Source organism: Adiantum capillus-veneris, chromosome 20, assembly GCF_014529385.1.
Source record: "Adiantum capillus-veneris isolate H3 chromosome 20, ASM1452938v2, whole genome shotgun sequence".
In the NCBI taxonomy this organism is placed as follows: domain Eukaryota; kingdom Viridiplantae; phylum Streptophyta; class Polypodiopsida; order Polypodiales; family Pteridaceae; genus Adiantum; species Adiantum capillus-veneris.
Genome location: NC_140950.1, coordinates 93548887 through 93561418, shown reverse-complemented (window position 1 = coordinate 93561418; position 12532 = coordinate 93548887). Strand labels below are relative to the sequence as shown.

Genomic DNA, 12532 nt, shown 5'->3' with positions numbered 1-12532 from the left:
ACCCTGCAACTCTTCTCGCGGCACCCACGTCTGGGCTCTCCGCCTTGGCTTCAAACTTTGGCCGTCCGATCTGGCTTACACACAGCCGTTGGATGATACAATGAGCACATAGTGGCCTCATTTGCACGGCGCAGTCACATCGAGGCCAATTGTGACCGTTAGATGGAGACATTCAACGGTTGAGATGCGCGAAAGGACGCCGACAGAGACGGGTAAGCTGGGTTGCGGGCGGCAGTTGCTTTTCGCGGCCAAAATGTCGACACTTGCTTTTTTGCAAAATTGAAGTCTTCAAATTGTGCAATACTTCCACCTCCAAAGCTTTTCCTTTTTCTAAAGTCAAAATCAAAGGGTAGAATTGGATGGTGTATAATATCATTCTAGATCTAAGATGTTCACAATAATGATGAAAGTTCCTATATATGTTCAAACTTCAACAAAGCTATTCACATGAGGCTGAAGTTCGTAATTGATTGCCAACCAGTTGCGAACTTTTTAGGCTCTTGTGAGAGATTACCAAGAAAAAGCTACTACCTGGCTACTACTAGTTGCAACGTTGCTTCAAGGGGAGGGGGAGGAGCAAGTAAGGACCTGCGCAAGCAAGTTGTGCACTTTTCAAGCTCGCGAAGAAACATTGACATGTTTAGCAACATTGATATTATAATCTAGCAGGGGGTGGAGCAAGTAGGGACCCTCACAAGCAAGTTGTGCACTTTTCAAGCTCGCGAAGAAACATTGACATGTTTAGCAACATTGATGATATAATCTAGCAGGCTCAACTCTTCACGTGAACTAGAGAGCACCCGGTTGCTTTGCACACAAATTCGCAACCATGATCAATGTGAAATGGTTTTTATAATGTAGAAAGATGGTCTTCTCATCATGAGCTCTTATTTTCTATGTCTCTTATGATCTCTCTCTTTTCCCCAGTATATTTTTTTCTCTATGTAAGTCAAAATCTCTCTATCTCCCTCTCTCTATAAAGGACAAGAGAGAAAGGACAGAGAAGAAGAAGGGATGGGCTAGGCTTTTTTTGAGGGTACTACTACCACAACACTTTCACCTCATGGATTCCTCCTCTCAAGTCATTTATCACTTAGAGTTCTTTTTTGCATTAGGGTGACATCAATAACAAGTGTGGATTTCTTAAGACACCTGTCTTCCACCAACATGTACTAACATTCTCATGTTTTTATTTGTGGTGATGGTGACAGGTAACATGGACATCCACTTCTCTAATTCAATCTCTGGTGATATTTTTCCATTTTTTGATGCATTAGTCTCCCTATCTGAATTAATCACATGTAAAACATTAAGGCATGAATGGAACAAGAGGGCTTGGTTTGAGTATATCCTGAGGAGTCATCCACGATGTTTATAGTGAATTAATGATATTTTCTAGTTTCTTGGCAAAGTTAGTAATGGATTGATTATGTCACCTCTCTCTCTCTCTCTCTCTCTCTCTCTCTCTCTCTCTCTCTCCCACAGTTAAGACACAAACACCATATATGCTTCTACTTCTTGAGTCGGGATCTCTTCCAATTGAGGTTATGGCCATGGAAAGGGTTGTGAAGTACATGATAAAGATGCGTCAAAACCCCTCACATCGACTTCCTACAATTGCACGGGAAGCAAGCAAAAAAGTTCAAAAGACACATAAAAGCAAGATCTTGAGCACGGGATGGACGCAAGATATAAAAAAGTGGTTTGGGAGATGGGATGCATTACACTTGCTACATGCCTCAATTGACTCGCAAGTGAATGAAGCTTTTCTACAACGCTAATGTATTACGACTTGGGAGGAATCCGATGGATCACGCTTCATACATTACTCCACCCATATTGCCCCCAACTACAAAACCATGTTCTTCATTGAAATGGGAAACCGTAATCACACTTACATGCTTGAGCCTATCCCCTTGTTACTAATACGAACTATCGCAGCCATTCGGCTTATCTCCCACTCCCTTCGATGTGATATAGGGCGTTGGGGAAATGGAGAAGAGTCAAATTGACTGTGCACATTATGCTCGATGCAAGTTCGAGAGTCTGAGTACCACACACTACTAGAGTGTTCAACTTTTGGTCACATTCGAACTTGCTTCCCTTACATTTTTAGCCATGACTGAGACCTACACACTTTCCTCTCCCAACCACAATGTGGGCTCTCCATTGTGACTCTCATCACCACAATTTTGGAGCATCGAGAGTCACTTATCAGCCACACACATACTACATCACATGTAACTTTGGTCCCTTAGGTCATTATTGACCTTCTAGGACGATAATAAAATCTCTCTCTCTCTCTCTCTCTCTCTCTCTCTCTCTCTCTCTCTCTCTCTCTCTCTCACACACACACACACACACACACACACACACAAGCACATGCGCACAAGGCTTTAGAGGGACAACATGCGGGGGCAGCTACTATTATTCACAAGTTTCCCTACTTATGGCATGTAGACTCAAAACATGCATCCCATTGAGAAAGGTTAGAGCTAAAAACCTAAATCTGAAGGCCTTGGCATGCTACAACAGACACCTACAATGCTAGCGGATTGTTGAATCCATGTATGAATGCATTCTTAACCCCCCTTCCAAGGCTCAGATGCTCCTAAGTAGAGATATCAAAAGATGTTATGAAAACATAGCACACAATGGGGAGTTGGGATTGATAACACACAACAATAAACTAATTGGTCTGACATTCCAACTTGCCATAAAGCATCATATATCCATTAAATCCCTTCCCCAAACATGTAAGCCACGGAAACGGATGACCAAAAAGTACAATTCAAGGTTATCTTTCACCTTACAAGATGTTATAACTCTCAACACCTAGCCTATCAACAATATGCTTGTACATTGCAAATATCAAAAAACCAATGGTAGAGCTTGCTTGCTCGCCCCTCTAGTGTAATCTTTATCTCCATTCTCTAGAATTTGATTACCTGAAAAGCTTGCTCAACGCTCCAGAAGGAAGGACCCAAATTGGCAACATGGGGACAACTTTCATATATTTTGATGACATCCTCTGGATAGATAATCATGCATCGAAGATCTTCCTAGAAACAAGAAGGATGTATCATGAAATGCTTACCATTGAAGCTAAAGAAGGACAAGAAGCCACCTTTCTTGACCTCAAGCTTACCATCTCTCATAGTCTTTCGCTAAAGTTCCTAGCACCCAAAGACTAGAAGCTGCCTATAAAACCAATAAGATACATTCGCAAAAGAGGCAACATGCCCCCTACATGGGCACACAAGGTTATATTTTCCCAAATTAAGCATATACTCTATTGCAATAGCAATACACTCAATGCTACTCAAGACATCAAGAGTCTTATTAAGGCTTTTTACCTAGATGGTTTTGAAAAGGTTAGATTATGGAGGCTAGTAAGAAGCTACTTAAGCACTTGCTTTGTATCTCATCCTACTTGTAGCCCAAAAGATATAATCAAAAAGGTCTAAATTGGTGGGGGGGCTAGTGTGGGCTGAAGAGAGGGCCACACACACACAAGCTTTGGAGAACACTTTATTCTACTATTAAGGAGCATCTTGAGTCTTGAAGACTACCCCAAGGGGAAACAAGCCTTTGTAAATAATAAAACTCATTTTAGCTCTATAAGGGAACAATTCCTTGCTGAAGTCTTGCAACAAGACATCATCACCACCCTTTCATTGGAAGGCTTTGCAAGCAACCATAGGTTGAGATGAGCCCCCAACTAAAAATAGTACTTCTCCATACTACATACAAGACTGCAAGAGGGCTCCTCGAGCTAACGCTGAGGGCCACATGCCTCCCACCCTCTTAACCACACACAGATGCTTCTTGGCAGTTGGCGGCAAGAAAGCGCAAGAAAGCCATGGGCCAAGATGCACTCCCTGTTAGAGACCTCCTATGAAGCTAAAGGGTAGGAACCCTTCACTTCCACCTCGCCATCCTCTCCTATTTATAATAGGAGAGCCCCCATGCTAGTTCCCACTAGACCATGCCTAGCTATTGGCCTTGCAAGAGGCCAAGTGTGAACCCCCAAGCTTCCCAAGCTATGGAAACAGCTTTTGCAAGTGCATGCAAATAGAGAGAAGGAGATGGGGAGCAATAGTGAGCTCAACTATGTACGTTGTAGGGATGAGTGTTGCTTGGAATGCCCTTACGCACCCAGCAAGCCCACCTGCGTGTTGTTTCGTGGATGTCAAAGGCAACCCCTTGTGTGTACAATGGCACGTGCCCATAGCCTACTAACTTGCCTTTGAAGCTCCTTGCCACATACACTCCATGGTTTGCATGCATGCAAGAGGAGTTGCATGCGAGAGAAAACCCAAGTTTTGGGACATTTGCGAGGAGGTCTTTTTTTGAAAGGGGAAGAAAGGATCTCGAGCAATGTACATCTTTGTAGAGCTCGTAGAATAAGATTTCCATAGCCAGAAGGAACCCAATTTTTTGCGCCTAACTCGTCTTGTTGTGGTCTGCCTCTTTTTGGTGTCTGCCATGCAAGGTGTGTGTGCTTGTCCCCCCCCCCCCCCCGGGGCCATGTGTGTGTGTGTGTGTGTGTCCACACACACAGAGCAAGGGTGCCAAAACGGTGTGTATGATTGGTACAAGGATCGTTTGTGTGTGAAATACTGCTCAGATTTGATTTTTTGGACATTGGTGTGTTGAATTTTGAGAGATTGGGGGTGTTGTGTGTTTACTAAGGTAGAAAGAGGCATGTTATTTGCTATTGGGTATATTCCCTTACCCCTTCCTCCCAACATACTATAGTTCGCATGACTATTTGACACCTCAAGTGTTAGATGGCACAATCCCAATTAGACGACATTGCAAGATCAGATATCCATCGTCACAAGTGATCCCATTTAAATGAGCTAAAAGTGAGCCCAATGTGATCTCCAAGTGAGCTCTTATGTTTTCAAGTTAACTTGCCTAGTGAATTAAAAGTAAACAAACTACAAACACTATCGTTTAATTTCACTTTATAATGCACAATTTTACCCCTTTGTCAAGAAACATATCATAACTTGCTGGTAATGCACCTCCCTTGGACTTGGGAGGTACTTAGTTCAATCATTACGGGATGTTTGGTGATCATGGAGGTGCCTCCAATAAATTTGAGCCATTGATTGCTTAGATGTCAATTAATCCCATGGATAGCTAGTGACAAGAAACAGAAGGAACTGGAAGGTGAGTTTATACTAGTTGGTGTGTAAGGGGTGATCCTCATAAGACCCCCAAATTGATCACATCCTAAAGAGCCTATGATGTGAATTTTGTGGATCAATTCTATATGCTATGGTCTTACTTCTGTTAATCTTTGGACCATATGAAAGTGAAAGATACCTTCCTCAAGCATCTTAGATGTGCTTAAAAGAGAGAAAAGATTTCTCCCATAGATCCACACTTCACAAAGAGAGAAAAGATTTCACTCATAGATCCACACTTCACAAAGCGACCCAAGTTGAATACTCCCGCCATTTTCTACACAACCCTTTTTTTAATGCTCTCTATGCATCTATGCTTGTTGTTTATCAGCTAGTCGATGCAGGTGGCTTGTAGTCTATGAATCACCTTTAGGGAATGCACATGATAGTAGATGGCATGAGATGATGTGTAAAGTCATTGTCGCTAAGGTGCATGTACTTGTTGACTGCCAAATCCATCTCCCCCTTTATAGGGTTGATCCATCTTTGTAGGGATGCATGCATGTGCTTTTGGCATCATCTGAAAGTGCCACCTTCCCCACATTTCACATACCTTCGAGCCTAGCTCATAGATATAAAGTGAGCTTTGTTGTATGGTTTTCATCTAGTTCAAAAAACAAGTTTGCTACTTTCATTTCATTCTTTTGCTTATGTGGTTATGATTATGTAAATCATCAATGGTTCTTTGCTCAATCCTCCATAGATCCATCGAGAGCTCTATACCTAACAATTGGTATTAGATCCGTATAAGGGTTGGTGCATTGCTAATCTATTTGGTTAAATTAAGCGTTTGTGCTAGTACACTTATCTAATCAATGTTGGAATTGATCAAGTACAATTACGTTCATGGGTAGCAAGACCCTTGAGCCACTAATAGCCTTGGATTAGAGAATAGTAGATTGCTTCTTGTGTACTAACTATTTCTCATTTGCATAATAAAATCCCACTTTGATCCATTCCTCTCTCTTCAATTGGACTCTAGTGAAGCATCTCTAATGCTCAAGTAGCCAATTTTCTAGATTTTTCACCTCAAGTATTTTTCTTTCCAAAGGACCAATCAACATGGAATTTATGTGTGTGGAAAGAACTCATCAAGACCTTTTGATGCAATCCTTGATTTCTTGATTTGGTGCTCATAGCCCATTTAACTAATCGCCTCAAGCTTTACTCAAAATGTGTGTGTGTGTGTGTGTGTGTGTGTGAGAGAGAGAGAGAGAGAGAGAGAGAGAGAGAGAGAGAGAGATTCTATGCATAATATTTGCATAAAGTGGATATTTTTGGGTTTTCTTTCACCCTATCACCCGCAAGTTGGGTTGCCTAGCTCAACCCTAGCCAAAGTATCTCTGGTAAAGAGGTCGTGTGTTTGAAGGATCTCACTATTTTGAAAATGGTCAATGTGTTGGTACTCAAGTTCTCATTCAACTTGGCCTAAAAAGGTTGGGAGAGAAGGCCATAGAAAACTTCAGTGGTCAAGGTTTCTACACATGATAGACAAAAATGAGAAGCTACCCATGAAGAAAAAATTGTGGAGTATAGTTAAGACATATAAGCGACCCAAGCTAAACCCAGCACAAGCTAAGGCTTCATCTTCACAAATCATTGCTCAACTCTTAGCCAAACATGACCAAGCCTAAGGCATCATTATCATAACCTTCTGTACAAATTATATACACTGTTGATGAGTGCACAATTGCTTTTGAAGCTTGGGTCATATTGGTGAAATTTTTTGAAGGCAAGAGTAAAGAAGAATGAGGTAAGTTTAAAAAGACAATTGTATAGGCTTACCATGGAAAGTGGAGAGGACATTGCAAGTCTCACTAATATACTTGTAAACCTAGCCATAAAACTTATCTACATCAAATGAGAAGATGAAAACAAAGTTTCAATGTTACCCAGGAGCACTTTCTACCCAATATGATCACATTGTTACAATCTTAGAATAAAAAGAGCCTGCACCACATCTTCAAGCAGTCATCAACTCTCTACAGAGGAGGAGAAGAAGCACAATACCTAGCCAAGAGGAGGAGTCTATCTAGCTTCTACTTCAAAAACCAAATATTTTACATATGAAAAGCTAGGCCACCAAGCAAAAGGAATGCTTCAAGATTAACTAATGCATTTTTTATGACAGAACAGATCATCCACCCGTGTGATGTTACTTTAAAGATGAACCCAAGAAGAAGAAGCCCAACAAAGACTAAGCCTAGACAACCAAGGATGAATTCAATGTTGCAAAAGACTTGGATGCCAAGGATCATGGATCCACTCACTCTGTTTATGACCCATTTATGATTTTGATTCACACCTATTATAGAGCATATATGATTACCACCCTCTGGTCTCATTCTATTGTACCATTTTGGAGATAGCTCGAGAGTGCTTGGTTTAAATTATGAGCACTACTTGTAAGTGGAGGGTACTATTAAATGAGTCATTTTGGCACTTATGATTCACTTATGATTTATGAACTGCTTTTAGGCTCTTGTGAGTATTATATGAGACACTATTGATATAAGAGCATTTCTATATGGTATAAACCCAAAGGGGAGGTTTGATGAAGGACCTCTTAGGGAATGCACATGAATTTACATGACAATAGATATGAAATATTTAGGACTTTTGGACAAATAGTGTTTTTTTTTTGGACAATTCTTTGTGGCATTGCTATCAAGTATTGGGCATCGCATCTTTCCTCGTGAAACTATGTAAGTTGTGCTTGCATTGTGCTAAGTTGCATTATTACTAGGTGTTGAATGTCAAGCTTGCATTGTATCATGGACTGGGCACACTCATGTCACATTGTACTCGTGATTGGTAGCATACGGATGAACACATACTCAAGAGCAAGTCAAAATACACCACATTTATCAAATACACTCAAACAAGAAATAAAAATTAATCTAAGGTACACGTTCAACTTAAGTAAATTGCAAGGAATATCTAATAGTGTTGCTCAATTTGAGTTAGACATTACATTCCACATGACTCTCTACCCAATATTGCGATAAAAAAGACCATATTTGCATTCATTCCTCCTCCTTCTCTGCACTTACATTTGATGGAGCCTATATTTGAATCATATCTAGTTGTAGACTCTCTTTGGCCTAGGCCATTGCCAACTTGGGGATATTTTTTTTGTTAGGTTGCCTTCCATCTCTGGGCTTCGATGCCTTACTGTTGCAACTAGTATCTTCCCAATGTTCTAGACTGATTTTTTTTCTCTTGCTAATATTTGTTCCACCAGTCTTCCTAACCTTCCTCAATTGTCACTTTCCTCTTCTTTGAAATTGGTGCCCAATATTGTATCCTCACTCCATGGTAGTGTGTAGACTCCTTGGCCAGAAGTCATGAAATAAAGCATCGTGTTTTCTTACACTATTCATCTGCAAAAGTAGCAATGAGAGTCTCCTAGTAGTTTGATAACCGGTTTTATCCAAATAGTATAGTCAGACTCCTCTCCTTTTTCTTGCAAGTGATCTTTCTACTAGTTCACATTTTTAAAAATCTTGGGAATACCATATTGTTTATTCTCTTCCATAGCTCTATATCATATTGTGTCTCCCACCGTCTTCCTCTCTTGTTAGGGTGTGTGCGTGTGTATGTTAGCTTTCTTTGTGTGATTTCTCTCTAATCTTTCACTAATTTCTCCTTAAGCATTCACTAATCTCTAATATGTGGGTGTGTGTTGCTCTATGTGTGTATCCATACCTCTTCTTCTCTTGTGAGTGAGTGATTGTGTGTGTGTGTGTGTGTGTGTGTAAATCTCTCTCTCTCTCTCTCTCTCTCTCTCTCTCTCTCTCTCTCTCTCTCTCTCTCTCTCTCTCTCTCTCTCTCTCTCTCTCTCTCTCTCTCTCTCTGATTTTCTCTCTAATATTTCACTTCTTAATCATTCAATAATCTTAACATGTGTGTGTGTGTGTGTAAAGCTCTCTCTCTCTCTCTCTCTCTCTCTCTCTCTCTCTCTCTCTCTCTCTCTCTCTCTCTCTCTCTCTCTCTCTCTCTCTCTCTCTCTCTCTCTCTCTCTCTCTCTGATTTTCTCTCTAATATTTCACTTCTTAATCATTCAATAATCTTAATAGGTGTGTGTGTGTGTGTGTTGGTGTGTTGCTCGCTATGTGTGTGTATCCCACTCTTTCTTTCCCAGGTGGTCACTTAATACTCTCTAGGAATCCTTGCTACCCATTCACTACTCTATTCAACCTAGCATCCACCTCTCTAGTTTGTCAGTAATCTCTTGATTAGCCACTAATAATTTCTTAATTACACACTTATCACTTATAAATCTTGTAATTATCACTATTCTCCCTAGCCATTACACATCTAGGGATTTTGGTCCATCAAGCAAGGGACCAAATAAGTATTTGATTTACCTTTTTGGTTGTAATTAACAATATGCATTAATGAACTTGGTGGCTATTGAGAAATATGCATTAAATTGTTGAATAATAGATAGATTATAAAAAATTACTTGGTGTTGGGTGTGCCATTGTTTTTTGCACAATGCTTGTTTGGTTCAATGTTAGACTCCTTGCCACAATTTGTCCTAGACACCGATATGAAGTTGCTTATGAAATTAAGACCCTCTTCTTCTTATTTCGAGTCTATCAACAAGTGAGCCTCAAGCTTGGGCTTGAACCTCACCTCAATTTTCTAAAATCACATTTGCCTCTTCTCTCCAAGCCATTTTGATGCAAGATATTCAATGAACCAATAAAGGCTTATTGTGTCTCCCTTGGCCTTGAGGAACAAGGTTGATTTGGGTCTCTAGTCACCAATATGAATTTTCTTATGAGACTAAGACTCTCTTCTTCTTATCTTGAGTCTATGAAGTGAAGCTCAAACTAGGGTTTAAACCTTATCTTAATTTCTCTCCAAGCTATCTTGGTGTTACAACGGGGCTACAACTAGAGTTAACCTAGAAAGAACTATTGTGCCTTCCTTGATCTTGAGGTTGAGGCTCAACAAATTAAGTTTGGTGCTCATTTCCAAGTGCTATTCCACTGAGTGCTAGTCTGAAAATTAAGTTCAACCCTCATTCCAGTGTTAGTGAGCTAGGAGGCATGAGCTATGAGGCTTAGTGAAGCATTGTGAGTCTCTTTAACGTAGATCTTGTTTTTTTGATGATGGAACACTCAAAATACAATGTGTAGAAGAGGCTTAAACTTAAGTTCAAACTTAAGTTTGAACCTCACACCCTTGTACAAATATTGGACATGCAAGAGAGGATTGGAGCTTAAACCTAATGACCTCCATATACCAATGAAGCACATGAGCCTTAGATCCATATGCTCATGTGAGTAGGTCAAGTTAGGCTCAAAGCTCAAACTTGAGATTAACCCTTGGATACCTAAGCTAGTGTGGATTTATTCTCCTTTTCCAATCACTCTTAGTCCAATCCAATTCTTGAGAACAACCACAATTGCCAGTTATTTACTCTGATTTCATGTCCAATTGAAGATATCCTTTGGAAGTTCTTCATAAACTAAAATGAAGCTAGCCATGCAGTTGTAAAGCTCAATTTAGTATATTTATTTGCACATTTCCTAATTAATTGCATCCTCCTATGCTTCTTACATGCTCCTCCTCTTCTGTTTACAAATCAAGCAACAAGCACACGGAGTACATACATACACCCTTTGGGTACAATGCTAGTATTTGATGATTTTCTACTAAGTTAGGTAAGGGCCTTGAAAATGGGATAGGTCCCAGTACAACATTATTATTAAGACATGGATGTAGGATTGCTTAGGCAAGCCTCAAGCAATAAGCACATAGAGTTGATGTAGCCACAGTTTTCAAAGGTATAGTTCTTGTATTTCATGATTTTGTGCATGATAAGTAAGGGCCGTGATAGTGGAATAGTTCCTACTAGAAGAATATTCTTTAAGTAGACATGGTTGTAGGACTGCTTATGTAAGACTCAAGAATTAAACCACACAGAGTTGATACAAACACCCTTTCAAAGGTGCAGTTCTCGAATTAGATAATTTTCTATAAAGGTGGGTAAGGACCCTAGTAGTGGGACATGTCCGAGTAGAAGGATGGCCACGCTTTCTCCTTATTTACTCTTATTTCATGTACAATTGAAGATTTCCTTTAGAAGTGATCATACTCTTAAATGAATCTAGCCATGCAATTATAAAGCTTAGAGTGGCATCTTTCATCATGTGTTTTGTTCTCAACTATGTCCTCTTGTGCTTCTTGACTACTCCTATCCTGCTCTTTATGCCATAGCTCAAGCCTCAAGCAATAAGCATATAAAGTTCTTTTAGGTGCCCTTTTCAAATGTATACTTCTTACATTTGATGGTTGTCTACATAGATTGGTAAGGGCCATGATAGTGAGACATGTTCTAGTAGGACATCCTTTAAGTAGAAACGACTATAGGATTTCTTATAGGACTACTTATGGAAGCCTAAGCAACAAGCACCCTGAGGTGATAATACGTCCTTTATCAAAGGTACAATGCTTGTATTTGATGATAGGTAGGTAAGGGCCCTGATAGTTGGACTGTTCCCAGTAGAAGGACATTCTTTAAGTAGACATGGCTATAGAGTTGTTTATGCAAGCCTCAAGTAACAACACATTGATTTGATACAAATCTCCTTTTTCAAAGGTAGAATTCTTGTACTTCTTGATTTTTTGCATAAGTGGTTAAGGGCCCTGATAGTGGGATAGTTCCTGAAAGAAGGACATTCTTTAAGTAGACATGATTGTATGATTGCGTCAGAACTTGAGCCTTATCTCTCTATGGTAGTGTTTCTCATGCAAGAGAAGATAGAGGTTGAACCCTAATCAAGTTTGAATTGTAGCTCCCTAAGATGGTGTGATCCATGAACCTCAACTCCACATGCCAAGCATAAGATAGAGGGAATTGACGCATGCAAATCTCCACCCAACCATGCTATATAAAGTCCCTTGGCCTCCCAAATATAGACCCCTGAACCGCGTGAGCATCCCGGCCCTTGGCCTACCACCCGGACCTACCTTAGGCTTGACATTACTCCCCTCTTGGAGAAGTGTTTCTTCCTCAAAAACAAAAGTGGTATATCATTGTAAGAACACTAATGTTTTCCACAGTGGCATCCTTCACGGATCCATTCGTCCATTTGACTGAAACACGGTTTAGTAGGAGGTTCAATGAAATCAAGAAGAGCATCTTGACTTTTCACATTGTTGTCCCATAGCAACCATCTTGTGTAATCGGCCCATATCCAACATAGCATATATACTCCATTTATAACTCACTTGAGTATGCTAAACGATCTACCACAAGTAAGAGGTTTCTGAATAAAAGAATACCTCTTCTTACTTTCCATGAAAGTAAGAGGCTG

The 12532-nt window shown here is 40.2% G+C and overlaps 1 protein-coding gene across 1 annotated transcript; it reads right to left on the bottom strand.

Annotated features, from left to right (window-relative positions):
- Positions 1–3: 3 nt before the first annotated feature.
- Positions 4–858, bottom strand: LOC147432908 (uncharacterized). Its single transcript, XM_086492660.1, has 2 exons — positions 532–858; positions 4–330 (listed from the first exon to the last, which is right to left on the bottom strand). The coding sequence occupies exons 1-2, from the start codon at positions 648–650 to the stop codon at positions 159–161; spliced, it is 291 nt and encodes a 96-aa protein (XP_086348786.1). The 5' UTR covers positions 651–858; the 3' UTR covers positions 4–158.
- Positions 859–12532: the final 11674 nt, after the last annotated feature.

Excerpts from the sequence above, each read along its gene's own strand:
- LOC147432908 (XM_086492660.1), bottom strand. The coding sequence starts at position 650 with ATGTTGCTAAACATGTCAATGTTTCTTCGCGAGCTTGAAAAGTGCACA. Across the intron at positions 331-531 it reads TTGCAACTAGTAGTAGCCAG|AAAAAGGAAAAGCTTTGGAG; the intron begins GTAGTAGCTTTT and ends TTTTGACTTTAG.